Source organism: Macrobrachium rosenbergii, chromosome 15 (assembly GCF_040412425.1).
Source record: "Macrobrachium rosenbergii isolate ZJJX-2024 chromosome 15, ASM4041242v1, whole genome shotgun sequence".
NCBI classification, from domain to species: Eukaryota; Metazoa; Arthropoda; class Malacostraca; order Decapoda; family Palaemonidae; genus Macrobrachium; species Macrobrachium rosenbergii.
Genome location: NC_089755.1, coordinates 44,621,638 through 44,642,620, shown reverse-complemented (window position 1 = coordinate 44,642,620; position 20,983 = coordinate 44,621,638). Strand labels below are relative to the sequence as shown.

Genomic DNA, 20,983 nt, shown 5'->3' with positions numbered 1-20,983 from the left:
CCAACATCATGAATGTTGCAAACAGTGCAAGAAATTGCGTTGGTTTTAAGGGAATGCTAGCGTTACTTACGCTGAATCCCCCGCCCCCCTTTACACACAAACACACAAACACACACACACACACTTTGAGAAAGCGGCCGGAACCACATTCAGTGAGTAGGTACATTGTTGTCAAACAGCGTCAGCGTATCGGGGAAAATTTTTCGCGATCGATAACTGATTACAAAAACGTTGTCTGCCCTTTAGTAATAGGGATCTTCAGTGCTTGCACCTGTAATAACTAAAATGGCTTAAATTTCCGTCGGATTTCATTTGACAAATACATACACACAGACACATGTAGCCTGAGGGAAATAAAAACTCCACATTTGGAAGTGCCGTTGTCCAGCCCCGGCAGAATGACTTAAATTTCTGTCGGATTTTATTTGACAAATATATATATACACACACACACATATATAGCTTTGGGGAAATAAAAACCCCACGTTTAGAAGTGCCGTTGTCCGGGCCCGGCAGAATGAAGGCACTTTAGTCCAAGCAACAGAGCGGTACGTAACGTCTCGATGACAGGAACTTAAGTCTTTTCGATCATCTCTTATGCTATCGTCATCTTCGACGGTAAGGTTACAAACAGCATATCGACGAATAAGGATTGTGTACGATTGTCCTTTTCCTAAACCAATGGTACAGCGGCTACATGGCGTGGCCTGAAATCTGAATGGAACGAACTGGAATATAAAATTCAGGCCAAAGAACAAGCGCTGGGACCTACGAGATCATTCAGCGCTGAAAGGGAAATGGGAGTACAAAGGTACTAAAGGTGTAACAGGAGGAAAACCTCGCAGTTGCACTATGAAACAACTGTTAGAAGAGGGTGGAAAGTAAGATGGAAGAAAAAGAATATGAAAGGAGGTACAGTAAAAGGGATGAAGGGGGCTGCAGCTAGGGGCCAAAGGGACACGGGAAAGAACATCAAGTAATGCCTACAGTGCATCGCGTGAGATGCACTTACAGCACTACTCCTACTACCCTGCGGGAGCCCGAGATTTGAAAACAGTGGTTGGAAACTCTAGGGTAAGCCTTATCCTACTTGCGAGGATAATACACTTTTCCAGCAGGATAAACTGGAATTATCCCCCCCAAAACCCCCACCCCCACTTCGTTTCCTGTCGAATTAGAGAAACCCATAATTTCTCTGCCTGGTTTAAGGCCAACAAAGTTTCCGGCCAAATTTCGTTTTTTATATACCCAGTAATGATGATAAATTCAGCGACGTTTCAGCTCAGCGGAAAAGTCAAGTAATGAACGGATCTAAAAGACTCTTGATAAATAAGATTTGTAATTTTAGTCACTGAACGAAGTGACAGATTTAGCTTGTTAAGCAAAACGAATGCTCTTGTTAGTGTATTGGTAACTGTAATCGAACCTATGTGGACACAAAGAAGCGTGACACCTGTTAGTATGTTTTTATATCTCTTTCTTATTATATATATATATATATATATATATATATATATATATATATATATATATATATATATATATATAATATATATATAATATTTGTGACAGGCAAATAAGAAAACAGGCATTTCACGAACTGCCTGGAAATTTCGGGCAGATAGCGAAATGCACTTAGGGACATTTGATCCCAGGAGCTAGTACTAAACACGGCGACATACATTTGATTTGTCGCCCTCGTTTGGGGCTAGTACTAAAGACTGCGAAACAGAGTAGGTGAGTCACTGTTTCGCCGTGTTTAGTACTAGCCCCTGGGCGGCGTGATCAAATGTCCGTAAGTGCATTTCGTTATCTGCCTGAAATTTCAGGCAGTTCGCGAAATGCCTGGTTTCACATTCGCCTGTAACATTTATATATATATATATATATATATATATATATATATATATATATATATATATAATATATATATAAACATATACAAAATATATATAATAAAATAATAATAATAATAATAATAATAATAATAATAATAATAATAATAATAATAATAATAATAATAATAAAAGAAACACCAAGACCCCCAAGCACTGAGGATTCAGTAACCATTCCGTAACAGGAAAATAAAAAAAAAAAAAACTGTTTCACCAACTCACTCATCCGTTGATGGATTACATCTCTGTCTTCCCTCACGTACCCAAGGCAAACGAGTAATATTTTAAGTCTTAAGGCTTTTGCTCATTACCCCAAATGATGCTGGGAAACTCTCTTACTCTTAAGAGTCTTAGGAGGAAGACTGGGGAGGTCGTAACGCCTTTTCTCATGTTGAAGGTTATTCATACAACGACAGTTCTGTAATGAGTTTTTTTTTTCTTTGGCTTTTCCATTCAATTATTTGTACTTCCAGAGGCTATTCCGTTGATTTTTTTATTTATTTTTTTTCGGTATTTGTTCTGTAATGCGTTTTTTTTTTTACTTTGCTTCTTCCATTAAATTATTTGTACTTCCACAGACTACAGTGTTTTTTTTATTTTTTTAAATTTTTTTTCGGTATTTGTGCTTTACGGACCTTGCACAGAATAAAGTTAAATATCGCTTTACTGGGACTTGCCTTTGTAAAATTTCCTATTTTGGAGAGAGAGTGTGTGTAAAATTTCATACTCTGAAAAACCTTATCTTTTCTTTGATAATCCAACCTTTGAGTGTTTGTGTGTGTGTGTATGTGTGTGTGTGTGTAGAGAGAGAGAGAGAGAGAGAGAGAGAGAGAGAGAGAGAGAGAGAGAGAGAGAGAGAGAGTAAATTTCATATTTTGAAAAACGTTATATTTTCTTTGATAATCCAACCCGTCTGTGTGTGTGTGTGTGTGTGTGTGTGTGTGAGAGAGAGAGAGAGAGAGAGAGAGAGAGAGAGAGAGAGAGAGAGAGAGAGAGAGAAGAGATTTAACGATGCCATTGTTGTGTGCATGATAGCGGATGTCAATCCCCGTGGGGAGCAGGAAGTGACGTCACAAACCGCTATTTATCATTATTAGACAGCGCTCCACCCATTTAACAAATCCTGTCCACATACCGCCACCCCCACCCGAACACCCTCCCCTCCCCACCCAACACGTTCATTTGGCTTCCTCTAAAATTATCCGTTTGTTATTCCAGAACCCGTTAGGTAAATACCGTTCGGTATGAAATGTCTAACACCCGATTTTTTCTGAGGCGTCTCGATTTAGTGGTGGTTATTGGTTCATGTCCTCACGCCCAGACAGAAATAATTAGGGTGGTTTATGTAATGTAGTGTGGTTGTCCTTGTGAACTACTACTACTACTAGTACTATTACTACTATTACCACTATTGCCAATATATAAAAAACAAAAAACAAAATTGGGAAGGCAATATTCTTAGTCATCCTTCTCCCTTAGTTACAAAATTTCACTCGAAGACATAGAAACCAGTTTTGTTTCCAGACTGATTATCTCCTTTCAGTTTCTGAAAATCTATGAAAGTTGTGCCTCTTCCATTACTGTGTTAATCTTCCAGACGATGGTTATTTTAAGAGTAAGATTCCTCCTTTTATTCCTGCGGAATAACCTTCCCGTGGAGAGCCTCTTACGTAGTCTGACCGCCTTCCTTAAGGGACTTTTTTTTTTTACTGCATTTTTACTGGTTTTTAAGAATGCTTACAGTTTCCTTGATGACAACAAGAATGTCATCCATCCTGCGACTTGCTCTTCCTGTTAGCGCCTCCTTTCCTCCTTGGTAGGAATATTTTTACTTCTCTGGTAAAGGAATGGGATGGAAAATAAAATTTAGGCAGAAGGCCAAGCTCTCGGACCCAGGAGGTCGTTCAGCGCTGAAAGGGAAATCAACAGTAAAAAGGTTTTAAAGGCGTAAAATGAGGAAAACTTTGCAGTTTCACTATGAGACAATTATTAGGAGAGGGTGGAAAATAAGACTGAAGAAAGAAAATATGAAAGGAGGTACAGTACAAGGAATGAAAGAGGTTGCAGCTAGGGGCCGAAGGGGCGCTGCAAAGAACCTTAAGTAATGCCTACAGTGCATCGCTTGAGGTGCAGTGATGGCACTACCCCATTACGAGGCCAAAACCAGATATCCCGAATGTATCGTAAGATCCCTCGTCCTGTTCTGGCAAAATCATGACTTCTCGTTCTCCTAGTGGTTCCAGTTCTCTGGATTTCCACTCTTATCCCTTTGGCTCTTCTCCCGTTTCCAGTCTGGTATCGTCAGCTGGTAAAGACATCCGTCAGGTGACACTCGAACAATCTCAGCTGGCCCTTGGGCCTCAGTGGGACCTCTATAAGTTAAGTTCCATCAAGGATCATTTTCTCTGTTAACACTGCTTGATCCTGCTCTGCCAACCTTGCTTGGGACTGGCGTGAGTGTTTAAAATCCCCGGGTAAAGCTTTAGGGAGGCAGTAGTAACTATATATTTACGGTCTAGAGTCACCCCTAGGACGGTATTGCCGTCAGTGTACCTAAAGTGGCGCACTGTATGCATTACTTAGGCTTCTTTGCAGTGTCCCTTCGGCCCTAGCTGCGATCTGTTTCAGTCGTTTTACTGCACCTCCGTTCACATTTTCTCTCTTCCATCTTACTTTCCAACCTCTTCTAACAATTGTTTCATAGTGCAACTGCGAGATTTTCCTCCCGTTACACCGTTCAAGCCATTTTACCCTCAATTTCCCTTTCAGCGCTGAATGACCTCATAGGTCCCAGCGCATGGCCTTTGGCCTAAAATTTTAATTCCCATTTCCACTCCACGGTCTAGAGTCAACCAACATTCATCACTACAACCGGCTGGAAAATTGCTTGTGACTCATCTCCGGAGATTATACATCAAGGTCGTCTTCTCCAGTGGAGGACTTTACAGATTTTACAGGGAACGAATCAGGGGGGGAAAAACATCTTAGTGGAAGTTGCCCTGTTTCGTGAAAACTGACGCAGGAACTCATAGTCAAACTTGATTTAATGTAGTTAGAATACAAGCGAGATGTTAACCTACGCCTTATCATTTGGGAAAGTCACAAAAGCTTCTCTAAGTATTCTCCACATTGCCTCTTACATCCGTCCTTCCTTGCCAATTATCTCTTTTCGTAGTGTACCCTTGATCTTGGTCTCCCTTCCACCTCCTGTCTTTCTTATGCAACCCGAATTTTCAAGGCTGCGCAATGGCCCGGCCTTGAGTAATTCTTCATTTAAGTTTTTGCCTTCTGGTTTCTGCTCGTTAAGTTCCGATGAGACGCTTAAACGAGCGTGAGATCGGTCGGTTTATAAAAGAAAACATTACGTGAATGTCTTTTACTGTAATCTAACAGTATACCATGAGGTTAAAAATCCCATAAAAACACTATATATACGTTGCAACCATATACAGGTACTAGTGTTTCAGATACTTCTGTAGTATCCCTGTTCACTCGATCACATCAATAACAGTAGTGATGCGTAATAGTTCAATTGCATTAACGAACTACTTTTTATCTTTTTTATATTATCATGGGGTCCATTGAGATCGTTACAATCTGCCGCATTGTCCTTTTGAATATCTCTATCCAACGAATTCTTTCAGTCATAAAGATTAGGCCTACAAACATTTATCTTGTTTGGCCATATTGAATTGATATCCCCAGCATCACTTTTACAATTTTAACATGAAAAAACTACAAATGTTTTTGGGTTCTTTATTGCGGTGAGAATGAATGTGGCAATCGAGTAAATGTTCTTCTAATGTTTATTATTTTTTTGCTCACTGAACATAGACACAATAATCGCTTCAAGGTTGCAAGTGTCTCATTTCTTGTCGTTTATCACTGCTTTGTCCTTTTCCGAAATTTGTTGTATAACATTCTCATATTTTCATCATGATTATGACGAAAAAAAGAAGAAATTCAGGTTCCAATGACTCTTGTGCACAAATACTTCCATTTTACAATGGCTTTAATTATTATTATTATTATTATACGAACTGTGCCTAGACAGTAATATATGACTGTAACGTAAAAGAGAGTTGGGACGACGAGGTTCGACCCTAGGGACATTGTGTACCGTCCCAAACCTCACTTTGGCTGTTTCGTATAGTTAAGCTTACCTTAAGCCTTGCTTAGGCCATAATTGCCTTTACACAAATAATACATATATATGTAGCTATGATAACTTAATTTCATTCGATAGATTTATGATATGTTATGTGAAATCAATTTTCGGAAATGACTGTAAACATAATGTACCAGTGAAATATGTAATAAATATAAAAAAATAAAAAAGGTACTCGTTCACTCCGCTGGTTCTCGGGTAACATGTAACCGTTGAAAGTAGTTTCTAAGCCATTCATTGACCCTATTGATTATAATAATGTTGAATATATTAATTTATTCAAGATACGCTACAACTGAGTATAATGAATTGAATGAATTCATGTGTTAAAGATACGCTACTTAATTACAAAGAATAGCAACAACAATGGACTGGATTACGAACAATCTGGCCTTCTGTTTATCTTTTCCAGGCTGATGAATTAGCTAGCAGGACTGGGTGACGTGCCGGCGCCTCTCTCTCTCTCTCTCTCTCTCTCTCTCTCTCTCTCTCCATTTCCTAGTTTAAAGATAAGCTTTTCAGTCCTACCTTAGCTATATACGAGAGCTCGGAATGTATAAATGAAGCTACACAAATCATAAGTCATAAATTATTTTTTAGCGCTTTCGTATTTACCCAACCATAATTTATCACACTGTCGATGCTCTTTACCGTTGTGAAGCCAGATTACTTCCCCTAATCCATCAATTAACCACTGTCTAATTTAGCATAAATAGCCATTTGCTTCTAAGAAATGACGCGATTCTTTTTATCTGTTCACGTAATCAGGCGTTACAGAGACTATGGTCACTGACGTCGAAAAGATTTCGGATGGAACCTTGGTATCGAATTCTAGCGTTGCATTCAAGAGAATTTCTCCCGACGCAGAAAATTTTGTTCAATTAATTTTCTTAACAGTGAAACTTTCCATCACGGGTGGCTTAAAAGATCAGTTACGCCATTGTCTCTTCAAATTTCTTAGCATTTTCACGGCCGATTAAACTAAGACGCAAGTTAAAAGCTGAGAACAGAACAGAATATAGAATTTCGGCCAAAGGCCAAGCGCTGGGACCTATTAAGTCATTCAGCGCTGAAAGGGAAATTGAGAGTAAAAAAGGTTTGAAAGGTGTAACAGGAGGAAAACTTCGCAGTCGCACTACAACTCAATTGTTAGCAGAGGGTGGAAAGTAAGATAGAAGAGAGAGAATACCAATGGAGCTACAGAAAAAGGAATGAAAGGGGTTGCAGCTACGGGTCGAAGGGACACTGCAAAGAACCTGAAGTAATGACTACAGTGCACCGTAAGAGGTGCAATGACGGCACTAACCCCTCCCTACGGGAGTAAGTTAAAGTTGAAATTTACAAGACGCCGTGCACAGATATGTTAGATTTACAGCACCCTAAGCCAGGAAAAAAGAAAACACGACACATGAGAGATATTTAAACTGCATAAAACAAGTAAAAGATGCGCCGAAGTTTCTTCGGCGTAATCGAGTTTTATGTACATCGTATGATAAGGCCACAGAAAATAGATCTATCTTTCGGTGGTCTCGGTATAATGCTGTATGAGTCGCGGCCCATGAAACTTTAATTACGGCCCTGTGGTGGCTTGGCCTCACGATTATGGCAAACTTTAGCCTTAAATAAAATGAAAACTACTGAGGCTAGAGGGCCGCAATTTAGTATGTTTGATGATTGGATGGCGGATGATCAACATACCAATTTGCAGCCCTCTAGCCCCAGGAGTTTTTAAGATCTGAGGGTGGGCAGAAAAAATGCGGACAGAAAAAAGTACGGACAGACAGACAAAGCCGTCACAATAGTATTCTTTTACAGAAAACTTAAAAACTAGCAGCTATTGGCTTACAAATTCCTAGTTAGCAACGGCTATCTATCAAACCAAAACTATGAGTTCTATTAAAAAGGGTCTTCGGAATATACGCTTTAGCAGCGTAATGTCATATCGCAGCTACGTTATCATTCTCAGCAGCTCATTGCTTCTACGATCATTACGGCCGCTGTAATGACGTAATTACGCGGAGTGATTGATGCGCATGCTCGGTGTGTCTGCCCGACGCTGGTCTGGACCACCCAACAATTCGGCTCACTGACTGATTGCGTTCTACTTACTGGCGTTACGTTTTCTATAAATGACTTGTAAAAGGAATGCATAATTTTATGTAAATGATTTGTAAATGAGATACATAATTTCTATAAATGTTTTGTAAAATGGATACATAATCTTATGTAAATGGTTTGTAAATGAGAGACATAATTTCTATGAATGACTTGTAAAAGGGATGCATAATTTTCTATAAATGATTTGTAAAAGGGATACATAATTCTCTGTAAATGATCTGTAAAAGGGGATACACAATTTTCTATGAATGACTTGTAAAAGGTAAACATAATTTTTCATAAACGACTTGTAAAAGGCTTTCTGTAACTAATTTGTAAAAGGGACACACAATTTTCTTTAAACAATTCGTAAAAGGGCACATAATCTTCTGTAAATTTGCAAAACGTCGGGCACTTATAAAGACTAAAACGAAATGTTATAGAAAGAAAAAATAATCTTGATAAAACTATTTCCTACTGTTATAGACAGCAAAAAAAATCTTGATAACACCATTGCTTACTAAGCTCTCATGCAATCCGGCCGTGTAATTGGGACGTTATTGGGGATAATTGGAAATAATGCTCTTACTTTTTTTTGTGCGTTATTTTCTGCACTGAGTCTTTGTCTCTTTCAGGACAGGTGAAGCGGCAAGTTTTTATTTTATTTTTCAATTTTTTTTTTTGGGCGGACTTAGGAAGGGAGACTAAAAACGTTAACAGTTCTGTGGAGAGGGAAATTCTTATAAGGTTATTATTATTATTATTATTATTATTATTATTATTATTATTATTATTATTATTATTATTATTATTATTAGGTGGATAAATTGTTTGCATGAAGTAGGATTATTATTATTATTATTATTATTATTATTATTAAGGTGATGAATTGTTTTGCATTACGTAGGATTATTATTATTATTATTATTATTATTATTATTATTATTATTAGTTGGATGAATTGTTTTGCATGAAGTAAGATTATTATTATTATTATTATTATTATTATTATTATTATTATTATTATTATTATTATTATTAATGACTTAGAGCAAATACTTTACTTGATACAGGTCAACAAACAAAGTTATCTAAAGTAATTAGTTTCATAAGAAATATATAAATAATTATACAGACATAAAACAGAAAAAATTTCACCCATCTCAATTTCTGTAACACAGATATCACCTGCCATAACGCATTAACCAAATCATTAATAATGTTTTATCTATTTTTTTATAATTACACGAATCCCATCGCCCACAAGGTGCTAATTCTTCTTAGAAAATATTAAAATCACCTCTATTACGGTATTAATCTCATTAATAATGTTTTATCTATTTTCTTAATAATTACACGAATCCCATCGCTCACAAGGTGCTAATTCTTTTTAGAAAATATTAATATCGCCTCTATTACGGCATTAATAATCTCATCTTCATGACGCTTCGAAAGTATCTGATATAAAGCATTAAACTTGACTTTTGAAATTTTCGATGCAGCTATCTAGACCTTTAAGACGAGCCGCCAAAGCAACAAGTGAACCGCGTTGGTCACTTAATTGCTTCCAAGAACTTCCATGCACTGCATAACAAAGGCAGAGGGGGTGAAAAAGGCAGAGAAAAAAAAAAACAAGCCAAAAAAAAAGGTGAAAAAAAAAAGGTCGTGACGATTCAAGGTCTCCTGCTGTTGGAAATACCCCACCCACAACCGCCCGGTCTTCCCACCCTCCCACCCCTCACTTGTACCCACCCTTTTTATCTTTATTTCTATTTTTTTTTAATGTGCTTCCTCGTGCGCTCACTGCCACTGGAAGCATTAGTAATATTAAGATAAATCGTGGGTTTGCAGAGGAAACACCACGCAAGGTTTGCGAATGTGGAAGAACGCAAGCTTGTGTTCACGTTCTCTCTCTCTCTCTCTCTCTCTCTCTCTCTAACAACATAAACCAAGTGCAAAATAAAAGCTCTTGGGTTTGCGGAAAAATATATTAACCTTGTCTGAATAAATGATGAAAGCGAAATCACTCTTGCAAACAAATCTCTCTCTCTGTATGTTACATTAAACAGAAATACTTCGTGATGAAGATCTGCACACAAAAAAACTGAGAGAGACAATTATTTTCGTAAGAACTGTAAATGAATGACTACGAAGAAGACACATAATGAATTTCATTGCATGAAACAGCACTGGTCTTGAAACCAGGAAACAAAACACCTTTCCAGTCTCTTCCTCTCCTTTCTCTTTCCATTTACGTCTTCCTACACAACCCTCCTTTCATCTTTCAATGTATCCGTAATCCTGTACGTGTGTCACTTAACACTTGAAAAGTTAACAAAAACAACATACATATCAGCAGTAGATTGGATATCTTACGAAACCTAGCGGGTTGTTCGTAAATATCCGGCGCCATATTTGCTCTCCAAAACCTTGGCTCTCGTAGCCAATGAAAGTTCGAGACCTTTTGATGCACATCGTTCCGGAAGATTGATAACACAAGCGTTCGACTTTATTTGGTTATGCAGTGGAGAGAAGAGTTATATGCGGATGATACTGACGAAATTCCAGTTAATTTGCGGAATCCATGCGTTATTAAAACAAGTACAAAATGGTGCCGAAGAAACTGGCGCAACTGGCTTTTCAGCAGCCGCTAGCAAGCAATCATGAGGCCACCGAAAATAGATCTGTCTTTGCGGGTCTCGGTATACTCGCTGTATGAGACGCGGCCCATGAGACTTTAATTACGGCCCGGTGATGGCCTATCCTGTACCGTTGCCAGAAGCACGATTATGGTTAACTTTAATCTTAAATGAAATAAAGACTACTGAGGCTAGAGGGCTGCAAATTGGTACGTTGAACATCCACCCTCCAATCATCAAACATACCAAATTGCAGCCCTCTAGCCTTAGTAATTTTTATTTTATTTAAGGTTAACTTTGGCCATAATCGTGCTTCTGGCAACGATATAGGATAGGCCACCACCAGGCCGTGGTTGTGGACCGCGGCTTATACAGTATTATACCGAAACCACCGAAAGATAGACCTATTTTCGGTGGACTTGATTATACGCTGTAGTGGCTGTACAGAAAACTCGATTGCGCTGAAAAAACTGATTATAAAGCGAACCAATATGAATTCCTTTTGCGTGTTGCCAATCGTCATTGTGTTTCTACCTTCCTTTCTTCGAGTTGTACATATTATTCTCTAGCGGCTATATTTGCCAAGCAGCAGCCTTTTTCCTTTTTTTTTTTTTATTTCATTCTAAAGAAAAGAAGATCAAATAGCAAAAGTAAAATTTTGATGGCTGTGGAGGAATCGGTGCCATAATTCGTAAAATATGTTTTTTTTTTTTACAGTTTTTCCTTCATGAAATTTATTCTCTTCTGTGGTGGTGGTGCATGCATGATTTTGGAGTGGGGGGTGAGGGCTTTCGTCAAAATTGTCTCGATTTCCTAAAGGTGGGAGTCCAACATAATTTATAATTATCAAGCGAGCAACTTTTGTTCTTCATTCTTTTGAAAAGCTTTCTGGTTGGATTAATATTATACAGCATGATTCAGCAATGTCTGTTCGAGATACCTCATCTTTTGTTACCATTACGAGATATTTACATCACAAAAAAAAAATAATAATAAATAAAATATAAAAGGCAATTCTAGTTTTACATGGATGGCATTATGTTATCCGTGAAATGGTTTCTTTCCTAACAATTTGAAATAAAAACCAACGGCTGAAAAATAATGAGGTGCTAAAGAACGTTAAATGTAGTTCCAAGGTCTTTTTTTTTTTTACATCAATATGTTCTCGAAATTTACGATTGGAAATTCTTTCAAAATTTTTTGGCAGCTTCTGCAGACCATGACTGGTTTTCCAGTGTAAAGTCGATTGTCTTTTAAGTTCACTTTGTTGCAGTTTGTTGAGGTTTTAAAATGAAAAAGGTAAGATGAAAAGGATATTTTGAACAGGAAAAACTAACTGAGGTCTAAGAAGACGCCGATATGGTCGTGTCGAGACAAGCGTGAATTCCGGTGTCTACTGCATTTTGCCATCAATCAAAAGAAACACGTACCTAATACTAAATGAAAAACCGAGGGCATACGAACACGATCGTTTGGCATAGCTTAAAAGAACGTGTCGACTTGAATTTTGGGCCATCTACAAAGTATGACATATTATTATTATTATTATTATTATAATTATTATTATTATTATTATTATTATTATTATTTTAGTTTTGGAACATCTACAAAGCATGACTTACTATTACTATTATTATTATTATTATTATTATTATTATTATTATTATTATTATTATTATTATTATTATTATTAATATTATTTTATTTTTGGAGCATCTACAAAGTATGACATTATTATTATTATTATTATTATTATTATTATTATTATTATTATTATTATTATTATTATTATTCCATCCTCTGAGTTATAATAATAACAACTCAGAGGATGAAGCCTATTCATGTGGAACAAGCCCACAGGGGCCACTGACTTAAAATTCAAGCTCAAAAAAAAAAAAAAAAAAAAAAATTGTGCTCTAGTAAGAGCCTAAAGTTTACCATTTCAGCGTTCAGTTTATGGGGAATGTCGTCACGAAGCTGATATTACAGTACTGATAAATGAAAGATCATAAGCATAAAAGACCCAAGAAAAATATGGTTTCCATAATGATGATGTTGATGGCAATAGTGACGGGGCAGGTCTCTTGCAATTATGATGCAAATGGCTTCCAAGATCAACTATTTTCCTTTATGATTTTTTGAGTTTTTGTTTCTCTCTTTTTTTCTGATTTTCTGTTTCGGTTGAGATGTTAATAGTCTTGCCTTCACTCCTTGGTTGCAAAATGTCTTTGGTGATAAATCGATTTTTGCCACTGAGCTGTTGACAAATGATCAATTTCTCTTTCCAGTTTTGTTCGTTTTCATGGCGTAAGACATTTTCCATTATCATTTTTTCAACTGACACAAAAATACGCATATTTTTCTTGCAAATGCTCATACGGCATCACTGATGTCATTCTAATAACCAGGAAATATTTATTTAATTGTGTATTCTTCATACTAATGTCGCCATTGTTCCTCCCGCAGAAGTGACGACTGCAGCAGTTCCTGCAGCAGCTGCGGCGGCTCCGACTCTTCGTGGAGCGAGACCATCTCCTTCGTCGAGCCGACTTACAGACCGACGAACCTCTCCGTCGGCTCCCGAGGCCACCTGAAGATCGACTACTCGTGGTCGTGGGACCACCTGGACAACTTCGTCCGAACGACGAGTCCTCGGAGCGGGTCCTCCGAGGACAGAATGGGTAGTCCTCGGAGGTCGGTTTACAGCAACCACAGCTCCCAGGGTAGACCGCAGGAGGAGAGGAAGGCATCCCAGAGACCTCCTCTTCCTCCTCCCGGTAAGCCAGTGGCGGGGACCACGCCCTTCGGCTTGACGAATGCGGGCGTGTCGCCTTGGGAGAAGTATTCAGACCCTGTGGCTGGTTAGGAGTTGTTCCTCAATTCCTTCGCTTTCAAGAAGGAAAGAAAGATAATGATATTTGTGTATATTGTGTAATCCGTGGGACAATTAAATATTTTTTTTTTTGTGTTCATCCGCGTTCCAGTAATGAATTGGTATATTAAGAAACTTCGTATAAACCTCAGTATCAAACCCAGAATTGAAGGAAAAGAAAAATAATTGTATTTGTGTATACCTGTTCATTCCGTTGGACAGTTACATTTTTTTGTTCATTCTCGTGCCAATGATGGATTGGTATATTACGAGTCTTCGCATAAACCTAAAAAAAACAGTCAGTAGCAAACCCAGAATTGAAGTAAATCTGACATTCACGTTTCAGTAATCTCTTAACCTGAATGTTTTGTTATCACGTGAACTCAATTTAAATTCCTTTCACTATTTAGTGACGCTTACGTAGACCAAAAATGCCTTGCTAAGTGTAATTCTTCGAATCGTGATTGACATTAAAGATCAAAAATTCGTCGTAAAATGTAAATTGTTCGGTTTTGTGGTGTAGATTCTTTGCTATTTACTATTTTTATATTCTCAAAAGCTCTCAAATCAGACTAGACACATTTATGATGTAAAGTTCGCAATCTAAGGCGATCTCATTAATCTGTAAAAATTACGCGTGCTATTTTATCTTTGCATAATTACTCAATTACTAATTTCACTAAGCTGTACTTAAAATTTACCTTTTATCTCAGTGCACTTCTAACGAACGAATCACGCTTTCCAACAAATACGCTGTTTTCGAATTTGATAAATAACATGAAATATCATTCCCACGTTAATCTTTCGACTGAAATTATCCAGTTTCACAAACAGCATCGTGTTACTTAATTGCACACGCTTCGTGATGTTGAATATCATTACCCAAATAATTACATCACCGTGAAATGACTTAAGAGAATTGTTTGCAGATTGAGGTTGTTTTATTCATGGCGTCCTCAATGAGACTTTTTAAAATAAAGATGGCTTTGTGCGATGAAGTAACTGTCTGTGGGACTCCAGCAACAGAGAGAGAGAGAGAGAGAGAGAGAGAGAGAGAGAGAGAGAGAGAGAGAGAGAGAGAGAGAGAAGGCAAGCAGAGAGTTGTATAAATGGTCATGTCGGGTCTCTTTCATACGAGAGAGAGAGAGAGAGAGAGAGAGAGAGAGAGAGAGAGAGAGAGAGAGAGAGAGAGAGAGAGAGAGAGAGAGGTAAACCAAGCAGACAGATATATAAATGAATGGTCTTCTTGGGTCTACTTTCATAATGAGAGAGAGAGAGAGAGAGAGAGAGAGAGAGAGAGAGAGAGAGAGAGAGAGAGGAGAGAGAGAGAGAAGGCAAGTAGAGTTAGGTAAATGGTCATGTCGGGTCTCTTTCATACGAGAGAGAGAGAGAGAGAGAGAGAGAGAGAGAGAGAGAGAGAGAGAGAGAGAGAGAGAGCAAGCAGACAGACAAACAAATGGTCTTCATGTCAAGTCTCCCACATACTTGATGACTGCTAAAGAGCTTAATTAAAACACAAATACACAAGCCATCTGGGTCCTTGTCTCTTCCTTAGCAATGAACTTAACTGTTTTAGTTTTACTAACCCCGATCCTTCTAACAGGCAGACACAAGCAGACTGATACAGACTGAAAAAAAAAAATTAACAGTATATTGAGGCCCTTGAAACGGGAATGTGGTGTGGTCCTAAGAAAGAGATTGTTGAATATGGTAAGAAATAAAGTTTATTAACTTGAGATTACAATGTATACAGTATATATATATATATATATATATATATATATATATATATATATATATATATATATATATATATGTATGTATGTATATATACATATATATATAAATTCTAATTATATATGTATATATTTATATCATATATATAGATATATATATATATATATATATATATATATATATATATATATATATATATATATATATATATATATATATATATATATATAATTTACATAAATATATAAAAACGTCAATATACTGTGCAAAAACAAAATAAAATACACGAGTTTCCGAGGAGTTTTTAATTCTCTCATCGTGAATCGACCTTTTTGCCGCTAAAAAAGGCCAGTTTTTATGATGAAACAAATTCATAAAACATTCAAAATAACATTGCAAACGGCTTACAACTAACTGCATAACAAGCTGCAATTACACTTGACATTACAAACTGTAAATACGTTTCACTAACCGCAATAGAGCTTCTAGCCTTATTGATGTAGTTGTATCGAGCTGCTTCACTGTATTTTCTGTAATTAATTTGTACATTTTGTAGTACAGTACACGTCTTATTGTATTCAAAGTCTGTGATATTAAAATTACAGGATTCAAATCTTTCATTACTTGTCCTATTTTACAAGAGAGTTTCTTTGCCTGGTGTGAATGTTTAACTAAATATTTTATGGTCAGTTTTTCGTTTTTCTTTATTTAAAAATTACAATAAATATCCACAGCCGATATCATTTTAACCAATGGTGAGCGATCTGCACGGGGTTCCACCAATCACGATTAGCCTTTTTGATATTGGCTGAGGATATTTACTGTCAACACAGAAAAGGCATTCTTTATTATTATTATTATTATTATTATTATTATTATTATTATTATTATTATTATTATTATTATTGCCTTCAACGTAAATGATCATTCAAGCCTCTTCTTTAAGAATGCTTCTGCATATTCACTTATCATGATTTAAAAAAAAAATAACGGTTAGTGAATTTTCTGAAGCAAATTTTGTCGACCAGTTAGGACGAATGGAAATCTTATAAGGAACGCTTGCAGTAAAGCAATATTCTTAAACGAAATAAATAAATAAATAAATAAATAAGTAAATAATAATAATAATAATAATAATAATAATAATAATAATAATAATAATAATAATAACCTTAAGATGTCAAAAGGGTCCCCTTGGGTAATGCGACATTAGAGAACGCCCCCCTATTAACACCGGAAACTGACCGTGTACTGTTAACCAAATGACCACAAAATTACGGTCTCCCACGTTCTCTCTCTTCGCTTAAATCGTTGGGAGTCTATTCTGATAATGTCTTCATTGGCCCATTCTGAGGGAAAGATAACTCTATGGAATGCGAAGATAAACTGTGATTTGCTCTTGGGAATAATTAGAGGTCATATTACTGATATGTACGCCAGCTAACCACAGTACCTAGACTGTGTCCAGTGAATATGGTACTCTATTGGTTAACCAGGTGAGTAAAAAAAAATGATTTAAGACTTCGGAATAAAGGAGTAATTTCACAGTGTGTTAAAATTATATTTCAGGTAAAAATAACAAACGATACGTTTCATTTTGACTTCTTAGAGAACTGTCTTGAAAATGCAAAGAAAATATCAATTTAATTCATAGCCAACACTTCCAAAATGAACAGAATAAAGGACTGTCTTCAGTATTAAAAAATGCAATTTGGGTAAGAAAAAAAAGACACATTGCCCATTTTTATCTGAAGGATTGTTTTCGAACTGCTACAAATATAGCACATTATTTTTAAGTCACGGAAAATAAAAAAAGTAAAATGAAAGAGACAAATTTCCCTACTTTACTTGAAGCATTGTTTTCAAACTGCTATACAGTGACCCAAGTCATAAATATCAATTAAAACCTAAGAGAAGTCGAGACACATTACCTCATCCTTACTTTAAAAGGCTGCACTGAAATCATTACCCAAAAATTAATTCCCTCTCTCCGTCCCAGACCGCCTTCAAAGGACTTTTCCTCCGATGGTCATTTCCGGAGAGAGGTCGTGGCCTGCACTTATAGTTACTTTTACGAAAAATCACGGAACTGTTGCGATATCAAAATAGATTACAGAAACGTTAGTCTTGCAAGGAGATTCACAATTAATACTTGAAACATCCAAGTAATCAACGCTACAATACGGGAATTTAGTTCACAGCCAATGAATACACATAATATTTACATTTTAAGGCAATCATCTTTAACCAGTCATTGCGTGACCAGATACTTGAAAATCATACATGATCAAGAAAACGTTATTTGGAGGATTAACAGTTCTGTTTATTTCCAGATCCATGCGAAGTAAATCAAGATAATTTAGTCTATAAATAGTAATAAAAAGTACTGATCAAAATATGAAAAAGGAAAGATGATGGGGGCTCAATAATTTAACTTTCAACTGTAGTTTTCTCATGAAACGTGATTGTTGGTTAAGTATATTTGATTGCAGACTGAGTAAATTTAATAAGAGCCCACGGGAAAAGGACCAACCTATCACCCCTTCAGGAATACGTCCACAGACGTGGGAGAGGAAGAGAGTGGTCTCCAGTACCCACCGGGCAAGAATTAGAGGATTTGGGTCCTGGGTTCTTTTCGACAGCGGAAGTTTTTTTGTGGTTTTCAGTTAATCTGCTGAAATCTCCACGTTCACACGTAGTACAGACGGGAAATATTGCAATTGCATTACTCCTCACGGCAACACCTGAGGTCAAAGGTCAGACGAAATTGTATGTCGGCGATAATTCCATTTCCCTCTTTGGCATAGAAAGTCGAAAGCCGGGAAATACCTCTGTTTGGATCTCTATGCTCGTATTTGTGGGGGAGAGAGTGAAAGAGAGAGAGAGAGGGGGAGGGGATCTCTATGCTTATATTTGAGAGAGAGAGAGAGAGAGAGAGAGAGAGAGAGAGAGAGAGAGAGAGATCTATATTCTATATTCATATTTGTAGGGGGAAGGGGGAGAGAGAGAGAGAGAGAGAGATTTCATATTTGTGTGTGTGTGTGTGTGTGTGTGTGTGTGTGTGTGTGTGTGTGTGAGAGAGAGAGAGAGAGAGAGAGAGAGAGAGAGAGAGAGAGAGAGAGAGAGAGAGAGAGAGAGAGAGAGAGAGAACGCCTAGCCCACGACCAGACCCGTCATTGCCGCAAAAATCTTTCTTCATTCAAATCTAATTTCTTGGTTCAGCTTACCCTTTACAAAATTTCATGGACACTCATAAAAACAAATAAAAAATCAATTAATTAATTATCTTCTTAAATGATTAATAAGTGCAAACTGCAAATTCTTATGTGTTAATCTTCAGTATGTCTTTTTCACGCATGACTATACCGGTATGTGCGTGGGTGCATATTTGAATGATGTATTTATGAAAGCACGTAAATAAACTGTAGGTAATATATAAACATAAACTCTATCTTGTGACAGCACAAGTCTCTCTTTCACTGAGCTGAAACGGAAATAGCCACGGTCACATCCTGCCCACAAATCAAATCCTACAAAATATCGCAGAAGGTACTTAGCTCGTGATTATAGGCCGCCTGGGTTTACCTTTTCACTTGTTCGTGTGGTTAATCCAGGTAAGTGAATTACGCTCGAGTGGTCTGGATCATCGCTACTATTTGCTTGAGTGGGTCGAATAACACGCCCCCCCCTCCCCCACCGCCCCCACCCCAGGGTGTCGGCTGGTTAAAGGCCGCCTTAATTGGGCTATGGTGTGACTGAGGATACGTGAGAAGATTAGCGTGATACATACATACATACATACATACGTAAAATAAGATACGTATGCTTGATATAATGTATAAAATTTTTTCCTTGTATTTTATGATAAAAGACGCGATAGAATACAAAACTATGGAGGTGTATACACACACGTATGCTTGTTGTATTTTGGTATATTTATTTATAAGTGGCGTGAGAAAATACCGAACGAGGGATACGAACATAAAGTCTAACATGTGACACAGGTGTAATTCGTATTTAAAGAGCTGCCCTTTTAATCTGTACAGAGAGCACTAATGAAAAAGATTCAGCAAACAAATATATATATATATATATATATATATATATATATATATATATATATATATATATATATATATATATATATATATATTTTTATATATATATATATATATATATCATATATATATATATATTATATATATAAATATATATATATATATATATAAATATTATATATATATATATATATATATATATATATATATATATATATATATATATATATATATATATATATATGTGTGTGTGTGTGTGTGTGTGTGTGTGTGTTGTTGCTTAAGAAAAACTGAAGCAGATGATGGCTGTCTACCAAACAGGGGATTGAAGTTTACAATTGCTTTTTTTTCAAAATATCTTTCCGGCGCATCACAAAGAACATAATTGCTGCTTAAATGATGATGAATTCACTGCATGTCTTGACTGGCGTTGCCAAGTGGCAAATCAAGTGCTCGCCTAAGAAGCCTTGGGCACTTATATGATTAAGACTTCTCTTATGTATTGCTATATAAACATTTGGATCCCGGCTAGAGTCTACATTTAATAAGGAGCTTTCAGGGAGATTTTATCATTTATAGCAAAGGAAAGTAACTCCTAAGATGACTTCCAAATAACCCCACCCCATTTGTACGAATTCTTAATTATCTCCCCTTGGAAGAGGGTGTGACACCCTATCAGCCGCCCCTTACTCTCTCTCTCTCTTTAAATTTTCTCATTTCACTATTTATATCACTTTCCTTTCTCCAACCTGTAAATGTCTCTTTCCTCGCCCCCCCGCCCCTTCTCTCTCTCTTTCCCCTTTAAGTTCTCTCATTTCCATATTTATATCGCCTTCCTCCAGCCTATGAAAAGTCCCCCTCTCTCTCTCTCTCTCTCTCTCTCTCCTTTAAATTCTCTCATTTCCATATATATATCAACCTCCTCCAACCTGTGAAGTGTCTCTCTCTCCCTCTCTCTCTCTCTCTCTCTCTCTCTCTCTCTCTCTCTCTCTCTCTCTCTCTCTCTCCTTTAAATTCTCTCATTTCCATATCTATATCGCCCTCCTCCAACCTGTGAAGTCTCTCTCTCTCTCTCTCTCTCTCTCTCTCTCCTTTAAATTCACTCATTTCCATATTTATATCGCCTTCCTCCATCCTGTGAAAAGTCTTTAAAATCTCTCTCTCTCTCTTTCTTACTATCTCTCTCTTTCTCTCTCTCTCTCCTTTAAATTCTCTCATTTCCATAATTATATCGCCTTCCTCCATCCTGTGAAAAGTCTCTAAAATCTCTCTCTCTCTCTCTCTCTCTCTCTCTCTCTCTCTCTCTCTCTCTCTCTCTCTCTCTGACCTCGACAAAGATTAACATTAGGTTTAGAGTGACCGTCACTTTCCCAAGTAATTCATCCTCCAGTGAATTCTCAATGATCCTTGAAAGAACCTGAGGTTAGATCAGTCTTGACTCGTAATGGCCAGATTTCGTGGAAGGAGAAAGAGGAAACCAGTAAAAAATGAGCCGAAGTTTCTTCGCCGCAATCGAG

At 36.9% G+C, this 20,983-nt stretch overlaps 2 protein-coding genes across 2 annotated transcripts in view; one reads left to right on the top strand and one right to left on the bottom strand.

Annotated features, from left to right (window-relative positions):
- LOC136846617 (uncharacterized) overlaps nucleotides 1-15,313 on the top strand; it is a 77,553-nt gene extending 62,240 nt beyond the window's left edge. Inside the window, exon 4 of the mRNA XM_067117510.1 lies at nucleotides 13,266-15,313. Within this exon, the coding sequence (XP_066973611.1) occupies nucleotides 13,266-13,665 (400 nt within the window). The 3' untranslated portion in view covers nucleotides 13,666-15,313. The remainder of the gene's footprint in view (nucleotides 1-13,265) is intronic.
- Nucleotides 1-20,983, bottom strand: part of LOC136846618 (acyl-coenzyme A thioesterase 9, mitochondrial-like) — a 136,800-nt gene that overhangs the window by 101,155 nt on the left and 14,662 nt on the right. The gene's annotated exons all lie outside the window — the stretch shown is intronic.